The sequence below is a fragment of the Danio rerio genome, chromosome 24 (genome assembly GCF_049306965.1).
Source record: "Danio rerio strain Tuebingen ecotype United States chromosome 24, GRCz12tu, whole genome shotgun sequence".
Lineage (NCBI taxonomy): Eukaryota > Metazoa > Chordata > Actinopteri > Cypriniformes > Danionidae > Danio > Danio rerio.
In genome coordinates this window covers 35,661,211-35,684,661 of record NC_133199.1, presented here as the reverse complement: position 1 = coordinate 35,684,661, position 23,451 = coordinate 35,661,211, and the positions used below count along the sequence as shown (strand labels likewise).

General features: G+C 34.8%; 1 protein-coding gene across 3 annotated transcripts in view; it reads right to left on the bottom strand.

Annotated features, from left to right (window-relative positions):
* The window catches only part of cnbd1 (cyclic nucleotide binding domain containing 1), a 79,678-nt gene that overhangs the window by 16,094 nt on the left and 40,133 nt on the right, over positions 1–23,451 (bottom strand). For all 3 annotated transcript variants that reach the window (XM_009302167.5, XM_073940946.1, XM_073940945.1), the window contains 4 exons: positions 21,078–21,223; positions 15,907–15,998; positions 14,498–14,635; positions 12,793–12,925 (listed from right to left, as the gene is read on the bottom strand). In XM_009302167.5, coding sequence (XP_009300442.1) covers positions 12,793–12,925; positions 14,498–14,635; positions 15,907–15,998; positions 21,078–21,223 — 509 coding nt within the window. The remainder of the gene's footprint in view (positions 1–12,792; positions 12,926–14,497; positions 14,636–15,906; positions 15,999–21,077; positions 21,224–23,451) is intronic.

The following is a 23,451-nucleotide window of genomic DNA, read 5'->3' as shown; positions in this document are numbered from 1 at the left end:
ACCACTGCTTTATATCACTCCAATATGACTGTGGTCACACTATACCATAGATGCCCTTTAAATCAATACAACGAAAACAGTAAAATATATATAGATTTTATACTAAAATATTTTAATTATATAAATACATAAAAAAATACATTTGCATCAAAATACAACTAAAAGACACTCAAAAATGTTTGCTATTTGTTCAAAATACTTAAAATTAGTTTTTTAGGGTCAACTTAATTGTTTTATATCCAATATGCTTAAATTGGTTTTAAAAAAACTTTTAATAAAAAAAAATAAGTTAACTTAATTACGTCATGTTGTCCCAATAATCCACATTTTGTACAGTGCAAAAACAATACATTTCAAGCAAAAATTAAAACAAGACAGAAGCAATCAGTAGATTAGTATTTCACTTTAAACCTTAGATTATCAATTGAATTGTTCGTCTATCCCTGCCTCAGGTGCCATGAAAAAAAAAAATTCATTCCCCGCCATAATAAATGCATCTCAATGTACACCCGAAGTGATCCAGGCAGAACAGAATGAGGAAAAAAAAGACGTAGAGCGTTTACGACAGAAGTAATCTATGTTTTGGCAGCAGCCCCAAAAGCGGTGGATTATTTCTTATTGTGACAAACCTGAGGTTGGTTTGCGGAGGTGAGGATTAAATTGATTTACAGTGAGCCTTTAACATCAGGGGGAAACACTGTATATCAGGCCTGACAGGTAAATCCCATCTCTGAGAAGCAGTGAGCGGGACAAGCCGAGTCTATTTGTCTGGCCGGTGACAGAAACCAGGCCTCGGCTTCAGAAAGTGTTCGAGGGAGGAAGGAAGTCGACTTTTTTAATCTCATCTCTCAAACTCTCCCCCTTTCAGAGCGAAAGCGCCGTAACTATATTATTCGCGTGTCTTCGCAAGCCATTAAAAAGCAAATGTCTGGATCACTTGGGAAATCACAGCAGGCTCTGTTACACGCCGTTTGTCTTTTTAGATGAACACGCCGCAGTCCCGCTTCCACCCGCGGGGCATTAACATCCAGACTTCTGCATTTCTGTAACTACAGCAGAAAACATCAGCTCCTTTCATACTGTACATACAAACTTTTCTTAAAAAATAGTGGTAAATTCCTGTTAAGAGATCATGTGTGAACAGACTCTTTTTAAATATAACATAAAATATGCTCTGGCTTTTTTTGTAATGAGTAGTTTTATCATTATCAGTAAATTTTAGAGTGCATTTTAATATTTATCGGTCTTTTTGGTAATTTTTATGACAATTTGTTCAACCTTTTCAGATTATCCTAATGCAGAGTTTAAAAAAATGTATGCATCTTATCTGATTGACAAATACTACTGTGGTTTTCTGCTATGCATTGTAATAATGTACAGTATAAAATATAAAAGCATAGTGCAGTGAAATAATTATGAATATTAAGTATGACTCCCATGAGCTTGGAGAACTGCATCTATGCATCTCTGCAATGACTCAAATAATTTATTAATAAAGTCATCTGGAATGGCAAAGAAAGCGTTCTTGCAGGACTCCCAGAGTTCATCAAGATTCTTTGGATTCATCTTCAATGCCTCCTTCATTTTACCCCAGACTTGCTCAATAATGTTCATGTCTGTTGATTGGGGTAGCCAATCCTGGAGCACCTTGACCTTCTTTGCTTTCAGGAAATTTGATTGAGTGGGCGAGGATGAGAAGAACCAGGGGGTGAGGTTTAGGGGAATAGAGGGAGTGTCGGGGCTGAAAGTGAAGAGCAGGGAGAGAGAGGGGAAGTGGGGGGTCTCTATGACACCCATATTGCTTAGGCCTAAATATGCCTCTGGTTTTCAGTCAAAAATAGTAAACCTTTTATACATTTGCCAGTTTCTTTACACCACAAAGTCCTTTAAAACTGAAAATGCAGAAATTTGGAAATGGATTTCAAAGTGCATGCTTTTTTAATGCTGGCATTGTTGTGTCTCTAAAAACACCTGGAAAGAAGTGTCTGAAAATGCTGACCATCACACTCATGCATTTATTTAGAGAGGTGTAGAATAAAGATAAGCGCAAACAACATAAACCGTGTGTAAATGCGGATTGTTTTAAGAAATAGTTTTTGTGTGATGTTTGTTTGTATGATGTGTCATGACGCTAATTGCCCCTTGCAAGATTAATAAAGATGAGATCATACAAATTCATATGAATTACCAGTATAGATTAGATTTTTTTAAATTCTATAGTAAAAATATCCCAAAATCTATAGTAAAATCTATAGTAAAAATATGTTTTATGTTGTTAATTTTGACAAAGACAACAATATTGATGTGTAAATGCACAGTAAACCCTGAAAAGATAACAAAAAATATTGTTATGCTCACCAGCTGACGTGCCCACAAACCCCACTAGAGGGCTCTGCATCCGCTAACTACATTTCCCACAACCTTCTGCACTGATTACACCCACACACCTGTTTCACATTTGCTGGAATATTTAAGGGGCAATTTATGCAACATCGTTTTCAGTCAAAAACCATACACCTTTTATATATTTTGTCTCTTTGATTACACAACAAAGTCCTTTTTAAGACTGAAAATGCGGATTTCAAAGTGGATGTTTTTTTTTTTAAATACTGGATTTGTCATGCCTATATAAACATATGAATTAAAGGCAAGAGCAAAACAATTTAAACCATGTGTAAACGCGGATTGCTTTAAAAAGTACTGTATGATGTGTCACGATACTACTGCCCTAATTTAAGTATCCTATGAGGCATTAATAAAGTTATTGAACTTAAGTTGTCATGTAAGCACGAAACCTTTTCAAAACGCAAGGGAAAGACTTCTCAGTTTTTGACTACATGGTTGTTTATACACTGATCACATCCTCCAATAAAGCAGAACCAAAAAGTCGAAGTTCTCTTTAACAGAAATAAATGTATGTTCTGGGTGGTTAAATGTTACAATAAACATTGATGAAATTCTCTCCAACTGGGTGGGCCAAACAGCAACAGGCCAGTAAACTTCTGCTCAGACAATCAGAAACAGTCAAGCTGGACTGGATATTTGGAGCAGCCGTGCAACATGATGTGAAATAAAGACGGCTGGAAAAGCCTGGACTCGTAGCCTAAGGGTGTCAGCCCAGGCCACAGAAAACGAGCACAGAGCATCTGGAGAAAACAGGCTTTTGTTTGGCTTAATCCTGCTGTAGAACAGAAGATATTACAGTTTACAGCTAACGTCTCTGGGGAGGCAAACTGAGACTCGAGGACTGATGAACTAATGGAGCAGTGCTTTCACTTCTGATCTTCAGTGACATGTTTTTAAGAAAGATAAAGACTGGGAAATGAGGGAGACCTGAGAACATTCTTACACAGGGACAAACATCAAATGATATAGAGACGCATCAATAAATCACAGTAACTTTTCCTCTCTCTGAATCACAATTATTGGCCTTTCTACTAAAACAAAACAAGCACTTATGAGTCATGGACAATCCTACCCTTTTTTACCACTCTGTTTTTAATGCTTTATAGCACAATACATATATTTTCACTGTATTTAATGAATGTTTGGATGAACTGTTTATTATATAGGTAAAGTCTGTGATCATTTTAGTTTTAAGCTAAAAAACTGTTATAAATAAAATTACAATAAAAAAAAAAGTAGTGTTGGGCAAAATGAATTGCAGTTAATCACATCCAAAATAAAAGTTTTTTTGACTAGTGTTCTGTGAATGTTTTATTATGTTTATATAAATACACACATGCATGCATATATTTGAGAAAGTGTGTATTTACATTTAGATATAAACTATGTACAGTTGAGGTCAGAATTATTAGACATCATTTAGGAAATAATTTTAAAAGAAAAAAATTTAATTTTTTTTTTTGAAAATTGAAATTTGATTTCAACTGTATATTATGTCAAAACAAACTTTTACTTTGAATGTCAAGTGATTAATCATGATTAATCTTTGCCCATAATATATACATACATATATATACACACACACACACATATATATATATATATATATATATATATATATATATATATATATATATATATATGTATATATGTATATATGTATATATATATATATATATATATATATATATATATATATATATATATATATATATATATATATATATATATATATATATATATATATATATATATATATATATATATATATATATATATATATATGAGTGTGTGTGTATAAAGCAAAGTCCCCAATAGCAAAACAAATGATTTATGATATTGTCTAAACAGAAAAGAAAATCTAAATAATATGAATTAAAGAAACAAATATGCAAAAATATGAGTAATATTTAATAAGAATAATAAATATTTTCCAGCAGGCTCAGAAAAATCTACTTCAGATAGAAAATTGACAAAAACCTTATTGATAAATATAATTTTTGGCTTAGCATAAACTCAGTTTTGTCCAATTACTCCTCTCCAGTAAATGTCTTTAGAATTAATGATGCTGATATATTTATACTAGAGAGAGAGAAAAAAAAAAACATACTGAGCAAATTATGCATTTTTATTTTAAAGCAATGACTTTTTGTAGTGTTTTCATGCCTTATGATAGATTTAAGAATTGGACCTTTTTAAACTAATTAAAACTTTTGAAGATCTAACTTGCAGAAAGCCTATTATACATCATAATGCAGTAGTATACACTACTTGACAAACATTTTAGGATCTGCAATAATAATAAGTTAACTTCTAGTGGATCATTTGGTATCAGAAGTGGCTTATATGAAAGGCAAAGGCCTCTAGATTATGATTATTTTACCAAAATAAAATATGGTCATGCTTTGATTTTTAATTATTTAGTTAGTGCAGTAAGGTCTGACTTTACTTAAAGAAAAGTCTTATCACGTAACAGAAATAATGTACAGTATAGAATATAAAGTCATGCTAGAGTGGAAAAAGAATTAATATTATGTAAGACTGCCATGAGCTTGAATGACTGCATCCACCTCTACAATGACTCAAATACCGTTATAATAAAGTCATCTGGAATGGCAAAGACAGCGTTCTTGCAGGACTCCCAGAGTTCATCAAGATTCTTTGGATTCATCTTCAATGCCTCCTCTCTCTCTCACCCCAGACATGCTCAATAATGTTCATGTCTGGTGACTGGGCTGGCCAATCCTGGAGCACCTTGACCTTCTTTGCTTTCAGGAATTTCGATGTGGAGGCTGGAGCTTGAGAAGGAGCGCAATCCTGCTGAAGAATTTGCCCGCTCCTGTGGTTTTTAATGTAATGGGCAGCACAAAGATCTTGATACCTCGGGCTGTTGATGTCGCCATTCACTCTGCAAATCTGTTGTAACTTATAAGTGTTTAGTTCAATTAACTTAATTTTATAAGTATGCACATAGTTTGCTTACTTAATTTGAAAAAAAAAATTGGTTCACTCACATTTTCAACTAGTCTCTTTTTACAGTGTATTAAAAAAAAAAAATCAGTAGGATACCACAGGACAGGCGAGGCAGGAAAGAAAAAGCTAGAATTAATAGGGTTAAAATGTGTGGTCTAGCTGACATTACAACTCAAGAGTCAGAAAGCTGAAGAGGGAAGTGGATCAAAGCTGTTGGGTTTAACATCCCGGTCAGGAGGAAGTTCAAATGAGGACAGTGGCTTTGGTGAGTTAAAGCGGTCACGGGTTGTTAAGCGGTCAAGAGTTGTCTGTAAGGAGTCGCACAGAGGAAAAAGCCATTAGGGGTTTCCTCCTCTGCAAACTCCCAGTGCACTCGGCCAGTCCGTCATGCGCTCATGTTTAAACTCTCACACCTGTTAGCTGTGTTCACATGTTGAGCTGCTATCCAAGGTGCTGAATGGCATGTGATGTGTGTGGAAAAGACAGGTCTTTACCTCAAAACAAACACACACACACACACACACACACACACACACACACACACACACACACACACACACACACACACACACACACACACACACACACACACACACACACACACACACACACACACACACACACACACACACACACACACACACACACACACACACACACACACACACACACACACACAATACAATACAAACACTCCATTGAGTCTCCATTGAGTTATACCTTCATCTGTGATATAATATAAGCCGAAAAAAGAAAGATTTTCTTTTTAAGGGTTGTGACATTTATAGACTACGATTATATTGCAATTAGTGCTAGGCATCCAAACTAAATGGTTGTTTAACAGTACACAAATATATGTGTGTGCATTGCTGTATATATGCTGATTTATATATATATATATATATATGGCTGTATATTAGCACTGGTGGGAGGCGTGCATTGGCACGAGGCCGCAGGCCATGTTTCTTAGTGTGCCACCAATGTTGCTCTACAGCCATATCGCACTGCTCAAGTGTGATATTGCTTTTATACAACAGTTCGACGGCACAATCGTGTATAACAATAAGAAAATCAAACACGGAGAGTCTAAAAACTCTTTTTTATTAGGAACTACTTTCTTTCGCCATTCATTCACATCTGCAGCTGACATCAAAACAGCAGAAGGCGTTACTAATTCACCAACGTCACTTTAGAGCTAGTGTTTTAATGAGTCTCTATGTCTAAAGTGATGACAAAACAGCTGATTTTGCTCACACTTTGAGATTATAAGGCTGAACGTGACATGAAATGCCATCCATCTACAGAGATATCTTCTTACAGTGTTAGTCTACAGTACTTCTCTGTTGCAATCAGGACATCTCAATAATTAACCCCGAAAAAAGCAATGCAATCACTACCAGACTGCTGTTGTGTTTGCGATATGGAAAAACGCTAAACACATGCAGACTTTGCTTCTTTCTTTCTGCCAACACAACACACCTTATTGATATGCGAGCAAATCTGTATAAATACAGTACAACAACATACAAAAGAGAGAGATCAACTTAGAATATCACTTACCAACATACCTGCCAACAAGTCTTTGAAAATCCAGGAGAATGGGGGAGGGGGTGTTCGGGGGTGAGGTTTTTGAATAACACGGTTGAAAACTGGGATAGGATGCAGTGGGTTTTGGGTGGCCACTGCGATCAGGTACTGTACCAAAGTTGGTGACCAGGGGGTGTTTAAAGACTGTACCAAAAAAAAGGTTGAAATTATGGGAGTTTTCAGAAAGAAACAAAAAACGGGATGGGTGCCGGAGATTGGGTTTCTCAAGCCAGGTGGCGCATTAGACCAGGGGCTCATCTCCTGTTTCCAAAATGCATCACAAACTGCTTGAGAAACTGCTCTACTATGATAATTGGTGATGAATATAAATGATGTTCAATAATATGTACTTGTGTTTGCTAACTGTTTATTCAGTTAAACATGAATTTTGCCTACATAAGCTCGAAACAGCAATTTTTGATCACCTTAATCCGACTAAAGTCATAACTGAACTAAACAGAAATGGAATGAACGCATGGAGTATGCTTAAATTAGTGGCATTATTGAAGTAAACACCCTGATCAAACTATTACTGTAATGTAGGACTTTTGTAGGATATTTTCCGACAAGATCCACACATGCAGCTGTCAGTAAAAGCACGCACGCACACAGGCACGCGCGCACGCACACGCACGCACGCACACACACACACACACACACACACACACACACACACACACACACAAATACCTACAAAAATAACCTACAAAACAAAAATATTTGAATGAATACAGTTGAAGTCAGAATTATTATTGTATTTATTCTTTTTTTTTTTTATATTTCCCAAATGATGTTTAACAGAGCAAGGAAATTATCACAGTATGTCTGATAATATTTTTTCTTCTGAAGAAAGTCTTTTGTTTTATTTCAGCTAGAATAAAGCAGCTTAATTTTTTTTAAACCATTTTAAGGTCAAAATTATTAGCACCTTTAAGCTATGTATTTTTTTCCAATAGTCTACAGAACAAACCATCGTAATACAATAGCTTGCCTAATTACCCCAACCTGCCTAGTTAACCTAATTAACCTAGTTAAGCCTATAAATGTTACTTTAAACTGTATAGAAGTGTCTTGATAAATATATAGTAAAATATTATTTACTGTCATCATGGCAAAGATAAAATAAATCATCTATTAGAAATGAGTTATTAAAACTATTATGTTTGAAAATGTGGAAATAAATCTCTCCGTTAAACAAAAATTGGGGGAAAAATAAACAGGTGGGCTAATAATTCAGGGGGGCTAATTATTCTGACTTAGTGAATAATTGTATAAAATTATACATCGGCAGACATTATATTTTAAAAATCCCCAAGGCCCACAGTTTTGCTAAAACTTTTCATTAATGTTCAACTTAGGAAAATGCAATCTTGAACAAACAGAGGGTGAGTAAATCAACAGCATTTTTATATTTTTGGTCGAACTATATGAACTGTAATTAAATTCATTCAGTCATTTTCCTTCTGCTTAGTGCCTTTATTCATCAGAGGTCGCCACAGCGAAATGAACCACCAGCGTATGTTTTACACAGCTGATGCCTTTCCAGCACTGGGAAAAACTTTAATTACGCTTCTGCAAGAAACAACGACTTTACATGATCTTCACTTGGTGTTTCCTTGACAAAAACTACCATAATTTGTTCTCTATTTTTTTTAATTAGCATGTATTTAACACGATTTACTCTAAAATCAAATTAACAGCTGTGGTGCATTTATTCTGGAAAACTTGTTTTACATCAGCTGACCATGTTGGAGGAAATAAAGCATCTCCTGATAAAGACGGTTCAAGATTAGCCACCTTCTGGCATCTGAAATGCTCATCCATCAGCTGTCGGCTGCACTCTCTGATAAGAGTCGATCAATCTCCTCTCCCACACACCTGTCTCTCTCTCTAATCACATCTCATGCCACAGGTCTCTCTCTCTCTGTGTCTGATATGATAGGCCAATCCTCAGCTGAGCTGGATAAACTGAACACTGATACTTACACACAGGTTTATATTCTACAGTGAAACCCCAGTGCTGAGATACTGACTCTAGTTCAGTAATAGATGTGCAACAAAAAAAATGTTTAATAATATTATTAAATTTAATAATTTCATGCAAACAATCAACATTGCTAAGGAATCAAAATGCATATATCCATTGTGTGATGTGATTCTGTTTCTTTTATTTTCTAAACTTATAATGTATCCCTGTAAATAGTTTTTTTTAATTATATATATATATATGTAGTTTATAAAGGTCAGAAAATTTGAAAACAAAAATAGTAAACAATTAAATTATATACATATATACAATATTAAAATTATATACAATTCCACACAGTCTCCCATAATGACAATGCGAAAAAAGACTTTTTTAAATTGTTTAAAATTTTTTTAAAAATAAAAAAAACTGAAAAATCAAATTACATTAGTATTCACAGAGTTTGCTCAACACTTTGTTGATGCACCTTTGGCAGCAATTACAGCCTCAAGTATTTTTATATATGATGCCACAAGCTTGCCACACCTGTCTTTAGGAATTTTTGCACGTTCCTCTTTGCAGTACCTCTCAAGCTCTATCAGGTTGGATAGGAAGCAACTGTGTTCATTAAGATTTAGGTCTGGGCTCTGGCTGGGCCACTCAAGGACATTCACTGAGTTGTTGTGAAGCCACTCCATTGACATTTTGGTTGTGTGCTTTGGGTCATTGTCCTGCTGGAAGATGAACCGTCGCCCCAGTCTGAGGTCAAGAGCAGTCTGAAGCAGGTTTTCATTTTGGATGTCTCTGTACATTGCTGCATTCATCTTTCCCTTCCAGTTCCTGCTGCTGAAAAACATCCCTAACAGCATGATGCTGCCACCACCATGCTTCACTGTAGGGATGGTATTAGCCTGGTGATGAGCAGTGCCTGGTTTTCTAAAAAAACGTAACGCCTGGCATTCACTCCAAAGAGTTCAATTTTAGTCTCATCAGACTAAAATTCCATCTGGCCACTCTACCATACAGGTCTGATTGGTGGATTGCTGCACAGATGTTTGTCCTTCTGTAAGGTTCTCCTCTCTCCACAGAAAGCTGGAGCTCAGACAGAGTGACCATCGGGTTATTAATCACCTCCCTGACTAAGGCCCTTCTCCCCCCGATCTTTCAGCTTAGAGTTCTGGTGGTTTCAAACATCTTCCACTTACATTTGATGGAGGCTACTGTGCTCATTGGAACTTTCAGAGCAGCAGAAATTTGTCTGTAACCTTCCCCAGCGTTGTGCCTCGAGACAATCCTTTCTCGGGGGTCTACAGACAATTCCTTTGTCTTCATGCTTGGTTTGTGCTTTGACATGCACTGTCAACCCTGGAAGCTTACACAGAGATTTCCAAAACCTCTTTTTTTCACATTGTCATTAAGGGGTTTTGTGTGTAGAAGTCAGGAATAGAGCATTTGTAGCTGCAGTTATAAACTGCTTACTAACGTTTATTAATGTAGAGTTAATGCTTAACAAATAACATATTCACTATTTGCTAATGCTTAATAAATGATTTATAGTGTGTAGTTATTATAAAGTGTTACCAAGGAATTTAATCCATTTTGGAAAAAGGCTGTAACATAAAAAAGTGGAAAAAGTGAAGCTCTATGAATCCTTTCCGGATGCACTGTTTAGTCATATGCAATAGGCACATACTTTAAAGGGTTAGAGATAGTTAAGTACGGTTTTGCTAATTTTACACATCCTGCAACATAATTCTTTATTTCTATTATAGATATATATACAAAATCAGTGATTATAGCTAGAAGATACATTTCTAGATTATACCTCTAACATATGTGTGGTTTCACTTAGACGTAAACTTCAAACCAAACGTAGAAATCAATTTCTGTGAATTATGACAGATTTTTGTTTTAAAGTGTTCACACATGTTTGGCGTAAAATAATGTGTTCATAGAGACAGTCACGACCCGGAGACGGGTGAAGATGTGGTCTGGCATGGAATGATGTCACTTAAAAGTGTCTTGAAAGAAAACAGATTTACTTTATACTTAAAAGATGAAGCCTTTCATTAAAGAGGAAGATACCAGTGAAGGCATATAATTGGAGAGAGGATACGGATAATGGGAAGCAGCCACGGAAGAGGAGAGATTCCGGCAACTAAATAAAGATTTCAGCCATGAGAGTTGATCTCTAGCCCAATATCTCAGGGCAACCACAGCAAACCATATGCCTGCCTGTCAGATCCAGGACCGAAACAGAAACTGAAGAGTCTACCAGAGCTTGTGTTCAATTCAAAGTCATTCATATTCATACTGAATGGATGAGTATGGAAGCCTGTTTCAACGGCAGGTTAAAAAATAATAATAATAATACAATAAAATAAAATAAAATAAAAATAAAATTCTTCTGAGATTATTTGTTTCTCAATTTTTTCTCAATATTTTAATCATGCAAATTCTGCATTCATATCTCTTGCGATTTTGAGCATTGCAGCACAATTTTACAAAAAGGATGCATCACTCAACCTTTTTCTTCAAATTGTTCTTGAAATTAACTTTATTTCTTGAACTGTTTTAAAATTATAATCCATTAATCTGACTAATTGTCAGATAAAATGGTGTATGGTGTAAATGGCAAATGGTGTAAATAGCATATATAGAAAAGAACAAATGAATATAAATAAATAGACAAATAAATAGACAGACTTTATAACTCAGAATTCTGACTTTATAACTTGAAATTCTGACTTTATAACTCGGAATTTTGACATAATTACTCGCAATTCTGATTTTAACTCAAATTTATGACCAAATAACTCTGAATTGCAAGTTTATAACTAAGAATTCTGACTTTACTTTAAATTCTGACTTAACTTGCAATTATAACTCGGAATTCTGACTAAATAACTCACAATTCTGACTTAACTTGCAATTCTGACTTAATAACTCGGAATTCTGACTTTATAACTCTGAATTATGACTTTATAACTCAGAATTCTGACTAAATAACTCGCAATTCTGACTTAACTCAGAATTCTGACTTAACTCGCAATTCTGACTAAATAATTCTGAGTTGTGACTTTATAACTCAGAATTCTGACTTTAAATTTTTTAATTTTTTAACTTTTTTATTTTATTTTTTTATTCAGTGGAGGGGACAGGCATCCATAGGAAAGATGGATAGGGGAAAATAAAAAGCTTGTGCTTTATCCTTGATCATGATGAAATGCATTTTGTTTAAAGAATTGTTTTAAGAGGATGATTTTTAGTTAGAAAAAAAAAACTTCTGTTTGAAAATAATAAAAGCCTTTTTAACTCAACTTCATCTACACTTTGTGACCTCATCAAAAGTGAGGACTTTTGTAAATCCCTTATAATAAAAAGGGGAAGAATATAAACATTATAAGAATTTGCTAACATTATAAAGTGTTACCAAAAAGTCTGAATTGAAAGAACACTCCTGCAATGGCATACACACACACACACACACACACACACACACACACACACACACACACACACACACACACACACACACACACCTCAAAGAACATCTACGCTTTGATATTCCGTAAATGAGGTGTAAAAGCAGCCGTCCTGGTAATTAAAGTCAGCTGTGCGGGTAATGGAGCAGCTTGTATTTTTCTCTAATCATATTTGAGTGCTCTCCACCCATAAACACATTTATTTAGGGGCAAATATGTTCAGTGTTGTATTAACGAAGGAAAGCCATTATGTCGTCCAGGTGCTACGCAGTCAGTCAACGGAAACCCTCGTAACAAAAAAAGCAAAGTAAAGTGCGCAAGACGTCGGTGTGATTTATTGTGACAGAACATTTTCAAATGGAAACATCCACTTACCTTGATTAGCTGGGAATGTTTTGAGCTGCATGCCGTCCACCAGGTGGTTGATGGAGAGCTTTGGCCAGTGAAGGTACAGCTGGCAACCCTGAATCAAAGCTGCCTTAACTTCGTGATCCCGTGCCAGGATATCCTACAAATAACAATAGTGGACATTCTGTCATTGACGGTTCAATATGAGGATGCATGGGTTGGATGAATAGCATATTGATTATTGGCCAGTATAGGATATTCTTCTTTTGCTTTTACTTCATATTAGAAGACTACGGTGCTCAGCATATATAAGTACACCCCTCACAAATCTCTATTTTAAATCAAAATTTTCTTTGCTATACAATATAATATTTGTGCATATACATTAGGTTATTCAGAACTGAAACCAAATCTGAGGCTAATCTAACAAAATAACTTCTGATAACGGTACAGAAATGAGTACACCCAAATTTATATGTTAGGGAAAAATATTAAATAAATCAAAAGAAACAAAAAATAGTCCAAAAAAAAAAAAAGTCAAAATCTGAAAAAGTTGGGACAGTATATAAATGCTAATAAAAAAAGAAAGTAGTGATTTCCAAATTTACGTAGACTTGTATTTCATTGTACACAATATGAACTCGAAATATTTCATATTTTGTCTGGTCAAATTCTCTTCATTTGTAAATACACATCCTTTCCTGTCATTCAAACCTGCAATAATTTGGATACTTCACCTTCAACAGTGCACTACATAATTAAAAGATTCAACATATCTGGGGTAATTCTAGTGTGTAAAGAACAAGAGTGCAAGCTGAACAACCATGATCTCTGATCTCTCAGGCAGAAATGCATAAAAATCGTTGTTCATCTAAAAGCAATATCACCACATGTGCTCACGATTATTTTGCCAAACCTTTGTCAAATACCATAATACATGGCTACATTCACAAATGCCAGTGAAAATTGTACTGTACCGCTCAGAGCCATCACACAGTAGAAACCTGAACTGTGGTCTGATTAATCAGTATTTCAGGTATTTTTGGGAGAAATGGACACGGTTATCCGGACCACCATTAATACTGAAAAGTATGTAGAGATTTTAGAGGACAATATGCTACCTTCTTTTCCAGGGATGCTCATGCATATTTCAACAAGACAATGCAAAACCACATTCTGCACACATTAGTCATGCTGTGCACACAAGTCATGCTGTGGAGGAAGAGGATACAGATATTTGAATGGCCTGCCTGCAGTCCCAGCCTGTATCCAATAGAGAATGTGTGGTGCTTTTTTAAGCACAAAATGCGACAACAGAGACCCACCTTAAGACTTGTTTTCAGGTTTACATATTTTAAATGTTGTGAAAAAGAACGCCAGCATTACAAAGTGGTAAACGCTTTACTGTTATAACATTTTTGAAATTTGCTGCAAGTACCAAAATTGAAATGCGTGTTTATAAAAAAAACGATAAAAACATGAGAACATTAAATAGTATTTGTTGTATTGTCTGCCATGAAACACAAGTCAAAGAAAAAACATTTTTCCATACTTTACTATCTTTTAAAATATTATCTTAACTATACTATAGCTGTAACTATATATTGACGATTTAACAAGTTAAAGATTTTTGTTTATTTTACCAAAACTGTATAGAATTTAAGTAGTCAACAGTGCATCCATAGTAATTGGTTTACAAGGACATTTGTCTTTTATATTATTTAAATTATACCTTTTTCAGCTTCTCATAGCCAGATCGAGATATTTTGAGAATCTCGCAGGTCTCGAGTGTCAGGACACACTGGACAATGTCACTTCCCTCTGCTGCATTTACAGGTTCACAAGATCCAAAAGAACCTCCAGTTGCAATCTAGATAAAAAACAAACAAACAAACAATCAAATCCAGTACAATAAATGAACACTATTTACAGTATAAACGATATATTCAAGAGCCTAGAATTCAGAGACAATACTGTGTTTGCTTAAATGACCAGCACCAGGTTAATTATTTTTTGTTTTTGACAAGCTTCACTCATGGATGTAACAATAGAACAAATTGAAACTCTCTTTAATCAACATTACCTGATCATTTTCTTTAACAAAAGAGCTGATTTGTGCACTTAATATTTTTATTCATATACTACAATACTCTTAATTAAAGTAGGCCTGTTGTGAACTGAAACCACTACCCTAAAAATGTATATTTAATTAATTAAAGGGCCCATTTAATACAGTAAAATGAATGACAATTTTCAAATCATTCCTATTTTAATGCATACAGAGGCATAAAAGAGAAACAGAGGTATAAAATAGAAACTTAAAAAAGGTATAATAAAAAATCTGATGGGTGCTTTAAACTGAAACCTTACAGACACATTCTGGAGACACAAAAGACTTGTATTAAATCTGGAAAAATGGGTAACCTAGGTTTAACACAATAAACACCAACACCTAACATCAAGTACACAAACAAAAAACTGAGGAGGGAAAAAACAATAACAATATTAATTAATAATAAATAATAATGATAAATGTTAATACATGGATTAACTACATTTATTATGTAACCGAATTGCTTTAGGCACAAAAATAAATGTATAAGATTTGTGTAACATCTTTTAACTCTTAAACATTTTGAGCAACAATTAACAATGCCTTGAAGACAATTCTTGTTTTTTTATAGACAGTGTGTGAAAATGTCTGATAACTTAACATCATTTTGTTATATTATGCATAGAAATGCTGAAAAAGGCAACATTTACATTTTAAATAAGAAAAAAGTCATCAGAATAAAACTGAATTTTACTCAAACCCATGTCTGAAAACATTTGTATGATTTTACCTAAAAAAATATATAAACATGTCTGAAAATATATCATATTTGTTTTGTTATATTATGCAAAAAAAAAAAAAAACACATTAAAATTTAAATCAGTAAAATTAAAATCAATAACTATAAAATCAAATCAATAACTATAAATTGTAAGTCCAGAGAATTTAAGAATTTTCAAGTGGTTTCTTATTTATTTTTTTTGCATATCTATAATTTCAAAGGTAAGAATGGTAATGTTTTTTAATAGTTACTGTATAGGCAAAGCAAAGAACCCATCATAGATAAGCAAGTAGTGCAATGTTGTTACCGTAGAGACTGTCTGATCCTCTCTCAAAGTTTCATGGTTGAATGGTTTCACTGAGCCTTTCAGAACAAGGTAAAATCCATTATGTGCAAAAACTGTAATCGGAGAACGAGAAGCAGATATAAATATGGCAGAAAACAACATGCTCAATTAAAAAACTTTCCATTCAGCAGTTACGGTTCAGCCGTTTCAGGTCAAAGCACTTGACCCTATTATGCAGGTGGGCGAGAAGCTGATTCAATCCTATTGCCGTATCTGTTGTGTGCAGAAATAAAGACTCTGCACGCTACAAGAATTCAAAAAGCAAGCTAACACTACTCTCATTCAGACATCTCATATCATCCTGAGGGTTTTTTTTAAACAGAGATATTGATATTATTCCCAAAAAATCTTAACGTGATTGTGCCATATGTGGATATACAGTACTGTGCAAAAGTTTTAGGCTACTGGTATTTTCACCAAAAAGAAAGGTTTGAAGTTGGTTATTTCTCTGTTTTTCTTTAGCATGTCAGCTTGAAATATGAATTTACATTTACAAACGTTATTTTTGTCATTAAAGGTGCAGTATGTAAATTTGACACCCAGTGATTAAACTGGATATTGCACTCCTGGATCAAAACATATTTTCACTAGACTCCTCCGACTATTCTACGCAGGTTGCCAGATTGATGTGAGTGTGCCTGACTATCAAGCCTCAAGGCAGATTTAAGGCTATATATGTATACATATATGTGTGAGTGTGTGTGTGTGTGTGTGTGTGTATATGAGCAATATCACACAAGTAGCAGTGCGGTATGGCTGTATATCAGTACTGGTGGGAGGCGTGTGTTGCCTTAGTGTCCCATCAGTAACGATATATCGCACTGCTATGAGTGTGACATTTCGTTTATACAACAGTTCGACGACATAATTATGTATAAAAAAGAAAATCAAACACGGAGAGTATGGAGTCAGTCTGGGACCATATATACTTGCAAAATAAAGAAAGATTTCCAAATGAAGAACTAAGTATTGAGCAAAAAAATAAATAAATAAATGCAAATCTCCCAAAATCTTAAGGTAAAAATTTATATTTGAGAAATAAAAATTTATTTTGGTAAAAAGAATAACAAACTGCAAAGGGAAAAGTAGAGAAATAAAAATGAAATTTGCAAAAAAATATTTAAGCTTTTTTGCACTGCTTGGTTTTTATTTGTAACTTTGTTTTGTTAGCAACATTTATTTTTATTTCTCAAAAAAAAAATTTTGCTTTGTGATTTTAGGAGATTTGCATTTACTTATTTTTTGCTCAATGCTTTATTTTTTTGTTTGCAAAACTTTCTTTTATTTTCCATGTATATATGGCCCTAGATTAACTCCATAGGACAGTCTCAAAAATCTTTTGAGATTTTTCTTCCACCATTCACACACTTACACTGCAAATAAATGACAGAACAATAAATAAATAAAAAGAAATAAAATGTATGTGTCTAATTTAAATCTAAGCTACATATTGGTTAAGTATTTCCCTTTTAAAGAGAACAAAATGTAATCAAAGACCTCTGAACCTCTGTCTGAAAGGCACTTTTGATCAACTATATTTCAACATTGTTTGGTATTTTTAATTTTGTAGATTTTTTCTCTTTGGAGTAGAAATGTGTATATTCCATGCAAAGTATGAAGCTGATTGGTCCAGTTCTTGTCACAGTCTGCTCACGGTATTCTTTCAACTTGGTGCGCCTGGAAAGCATGAGTGAGCGTGTTGCGCCCCACCAATAAGTGCACGCAAGCATTGCACCTCCATTGATAATAATAAACTTGTGCACACAAAAGACGCGATGTGTGAATGGCCCTTAATTGAGCCTCAGCCATAGTTAGTCCTGTGTGCGTGGGTATTAGCCTCTGTGTACAAACTCGTAACTTTAAACTAGCACACAGTTGGCATAACTTTGCTGCAGTTTTGTTCCATGCAGACATATGATGTTGAGAAGCCTTTATGATTAATTAACCGTGACAAATTAAATTGTGGTTAATAGGGAATCGGGTAATCATTGCCACCAATGTGTTGTCCCTCCAAAATTAAAAAATATTTAAAAATAGGTACTGCCCTTATAAATAAACTGCATAGTTACAATCTAAACAACTACATTCCCGCCAAAAAGCCTCAAAAGGACATAATGTTGTTCCAACAGCAGCAATATTTGTCAAAGTGTAGTGAGTTTTTCGATCTGCTCTCACTCTATTTGGGTGGAGTAATACAGCAGAGTGAAGAGGCTGTGAGTTCTGATATTGCTGAATATTGCAGGGCTATCAGCCAATCAGAGTCAAGAACCAGACAGAACTGTTGTATGCATATATATGACAACGCTGTGGTGCAGTGGGTAGCACAATCGCCTCACAGCAAGAAGGTCGCTGGTTCGAGCCTCGGCTGGGTCAGTTAGCGTTTCTGTGTGGAGTTTGCATGTTCTCCCCGTGTTCGCATGGGTTTCCTCCAGGTGCTCCAGTTTCCCAACAAGTCCAAAGATAAGTGGTGTAGGTGAATTGGGTATGTTAAATCTGACCGTAGTGTGTGTGTATGAATGAGTGTGTATGGATGTTTACCATAGAAGGGTAGCAGCTGGAAGGGCAACCGCTGCATAAAACATATGTTAGATAAGTTCTCGGTTCATTCTGCAGTGGCGACCTCAGATTAATAAAGGGACAAAGCGGAAAATATATATATATATATATATATATATATATATATATATATATATATATATATATATATATATATACATATATATATACATATATATATACATATATATATACATACATATATATATATATACATACACACACACACACACACACACACACACACACACACACACACACACACACACATATTTGTAAGTGTATGCAAAATACAAAATAAGCCGTATACATATCTAGAAGTAAAACAAATAAATCACCCTTAAATACAAAGATCTGAATGAGATCAAAACTCTCTGAAAGCAAACCTTTGTTGCACTAAGAAAATCCATCTCTCACTCCTCACACGCAAACTTTCCAGACGGCTATCAACAGCAAATCACAGTGTTTATGCTCTGTAATCATCTGCAGCTCAAACTCGCATCCATAACGAAGCCCTTCCCCACTCCATCTGTGACATACAACACGCCACAGCCATTACCGCCACCGCTCGAGACCAATCAATAACGAAATCTCCATCTTCAGAACACCAGACGCTTGCAAAACGCCAAGCATCGCGGTGAAGGCACGGCTTCATACTTTCATCAAATTGTCTTTCCTTTATGTTTTTGCTTAGTGGCCCTGAAATTACATGTGGCTGTTATTGAGCACAGATTAGCAGATGACTGAACACGTCGAAAAAGGGAAAAAAAGCATGACTGGTTGGGCTCTCAACCTTTTAGGAACACATCCAAACACTTGATTGCATTAAAAGGCTAGACAGAAAGAAGATGTCGATTGAAAGATCTGGTCAATTTCTCTTGATAGATTGTGTTGCATGAGGCAACTGATATACGACATATTAAGAGTTTTGGGTGAGATAACCAAAGAGAGGTATTCGTAAATATTTGCAAGGTTTTGGATTAGTAAAAGCTAATGTGGAGATACTGTTTGTGATGCTGGAGATGAGATGAGAGAGATCACTGATTATAATTAACATAAAATGCTATTTTATCAGCAATAAAAAATATGTATTTAGGCAATGATCATGATATAATAAAGTACTATACAGTCATCAGCCACTTTATTAGGTACACCTGTCCAGTTTGTTAATGTAAATTTCTAATCAGCCAATCACATGGCAGCAACTCAATGCATTTAGGCATGTAGACATGGTCAAGACGATCTGCTGCAGTTTAAACTGAACATCAGAATGGAGAAGAAAGGGGATTTAAGTGACTTTAAACATGGCATGGTTGTTGGAGCCAGACAGGCCGAGTATTTCAGAAACTGCTGATCTGCTAGGATTTTCATGCACAACCATCTCCCGGGTTTACAGAGAATTGCCTGAAAAAGAGAAAATATCCAGTGAGCAGCAGTTCTGTGGGCGCAAATGCCTTGTTGATGCCAGACGTCAGAGGAGAATGGCCAGACTGGTTCAAGCTGATAGAAAGGCAACAGTAACTCAAATAACCACCCGTTACAACTGAGGTGGCAAGAAGACAATCTCTGTATATACAACACATCTAACCTTGAGGCGGGTGGGCTACAACAGCAGAAAACACACACCGGGTGCCACTCCTATCAGCTAAGAAAAGGAAATTGAGGCTACAATTACATGAGTCTCGATTTCTGCTGCGACATTCGGATGGTAGGGTCAGAATTTGACGTCAACAACATGAAAGCATGGATCCATCCTGCATTGTATCAACGGTTCAGGCTGGTGGTGGTGGTGTAATGGTGTGGGGGATATTTTCTTGGCACACTTTGAGCCCATAAGTACCAAAAGAGTATCACCACAGCCTAACTGAGTATTGTTGCTGAGCATGTCCATCCCTTTTTAACCACAGTGTACCCATCTTCTGATAGCTACTTCCAGCAGAAAACGCACCATGTCATAAAGCATGAATCATCTCAGACTGATTTCTTGAACATGATGAGTTCTCTACTCAAATGGCCTCCACAGTCACCAGGCCTCAATCCAATAAAGCACTTGGGATGTGGTGGAACGGGAGATTCGCATCATGGACGTGCAGAAAACAAATCTGCAGCAACTGCGTGATGCTATCATGCCAATGTGGACCAAAATCTCTGAGGAATATTTCCAGTACCTTGTTGAATCTTTGCCAAAAAGGATTAAGGCAGTTCTGAAGTCAAAAGGGGGTCCAACCCGGTACTTATAAGGTGTACCTAATAAGTGGCCAGTGAGTGTATATTTTACTGAGCTAATAAAACACCACAAATGGTTGAAAACTAATTTAATTTACCTCTCTGTGATATGGATATTGCATATACCTGTAGTATTATAGTGATAACTTAAATTGTTTGCTATATTATGCAGCTCTATTAAAAATCGTGCTTAACAAAGTCTTTTGAAAAAAGTTGACAATAGTAATGCAATATGACGCTAGGTATTTTTTTACTGAATAACATATCACACTTATGGAAAGTCCTCATAAACCACCAAAACCAATGTTTGTGTGTGTGTGTGTGTGTGTGTGTGTGTATATGCATCTCACTGATCTGTCCACGGTCCCACGTTTCGACGGTGGTGATGGTACTGATCTGTTTCAGCTCCTGCAAGCCCAGCTGTGAGTTCAGACTGTGGACTCCCTTCAGCAGTTTATTAATGACATGATGCTCTGACTGGGATCTCTCAATAGGGCTGCAAAACACACAAAAGAACCACAAACTCATTTTTCAGGAGAATAAACAGCAAATCTTACTTAATGGGCTTTCACAGCAGTGTCGGACAAGTTACTCTACAACCCCAATTCAGAAAAAGTTGGGACAGTATGGAAAATGCAAATAAAAAAGAACGTAGTGATTTCCAAATTGACTTTGGCTTGTATTTCATTGCAGACAATATGAACACAAAATATTATCAACTTCATTTCATTTGCAAGTACACATCCTTTCCTGTCATTCAGACCTGCAACACACTCCAAAAAAAGTTGGGACAGGAGCAGTTTAGGGCTAGTAATCAGGAAAATTGGTTAAATGGTGTAATTTGAAACAGGTGATTTCAACAAGGAATTGTAATTATGATTTGGTACAAAAGCAGCATCCAGGAAAGGTCTAGTGCTTTAAGAGCAAAGATGGGCTGAAGATCGCTAGTTTGCCAACAAATACGTAAGAAAATTATTGAAATGTTTTTAAAAAATGTTCCTTAAACAAAGATAGGATAACATTTGGATATTTCGCTTTCATAATAAAAATATCTAAAGAATCTGGTGGATTTCAGTGTGTAAAGGACAAGTGCGCAAGCTTAAGCGGAATAAACGTGATTTCCGATGGCACTGTATTAAGAGTCGTCATTTTATCTATAAGCCATATCAACACATGGGCTTGGGACTACTTTGGCAAACCACACGATATGTACAATCTGTGTAGTTACATCAAGAAATGCAAGTTAAAGCTGTACTGTGCCAAAAAGAAGCCCTATCTGGGATGGACCATCATACAGTGGAAACTTATACTTTGGTCAGATGCATCAGTATTTCACGTATCTTTCTCAAAAAATTGACGGCATGTGCTCTGTACCAAAAAAGAAAAGAATCATTCAGACTGTTACCAGCAATAATAAAATACAATTTTAAAAAGAAATTAAATTATATTAAATAACAATTTAAAATAAAAAATTTATAAAATTAAAACAGAACTAAATTAAATTAAAAATGTTAAATTAAATTAAATTAAAACAAATACATTTAAAAATAAAAACTAATTCAATTAAATTAAAAATGTAAAATTAAATAAAAGATAACATTCAAAAATTTAAAAAAATTAAATGAAAATTAATTGTGTTAAATTTAATTAAATGACATTTAAAAACAAAAAACAAAATAAATTAAATGGAATAAAATTAAATTGTTCTATAATCAAATTAAATAATATTTAAAAAATAAAAACTAATTAAAATAAATTAAATAGAATACAATTTAAATTAGATTAATTAATATTTTAAAATAAAAACAAATTAAATTAATTAGAACTAAATTCAATTAAATTTAAAATAAACAAATAAAATTTATTTAATAGAACAGAACAAAATTCAATTAAATTTTAAACTTTAAAATAAAATGTATTTTTAATAAAATAAATTAAATAAAATAAAATTAAATATAATAAAGATTTTAAATAAAATTATATGATATAAAATTAAATAAAATATTAAATAGTGGAATTGATGCATTAAAGTTAGATAACTCACTGTATAGACACTGATTTGATTGACTGTATTACAGAAATTACAGCAATCTAGCAACCTCTGTATATTATGAAGTCAGTTAAAGGCATGAACTGGCTCAAAAGAATCTGCAATTTGTGTGTATCCTAGACAAACCCTGCAACCCAAACAAAAAAACAACAACTCCCTAATCGTTTTACACCCTCTATCCCACAGGCAGCATCTCAGATAATGTAACCTGAACACTTGCCATTACAAAAACCCTCTGCAGAACATTATCACGTCTAAATCTAATTCTTAAGGGAAAACGAGCATGATGCTGATGGTATTAGCACGGTGTTTAGTTCCATAGGCATCAGAGAGATACATAAAAAAAAGTCCAATGCAATAGCTGGAGGAGTGTGTGTCCATCAGGAGCGCAGCGCTGCCAGCATGAGTGAGTAATCACAATGCCGATCGGCTGTGTGCACACCAGTTTGCTTATGCCGGATGAAGGTCAAATCTGTCAATCAATCCTTTGTGAGCGCTTGTGTGTTTGGTAAATCAGTGTCAGGCTAAACAGATCTGGCTTTAGACAGGCAGAAAGAATAGCAATTCTGCATCATGCTAGAAAATTTCATCTCTCAATGATGACTGACATACATCAGTTTTTCCATGAAGGTGCTTTAATAGCAAAAAACTTTCATGCACAGTTTTGTACAATC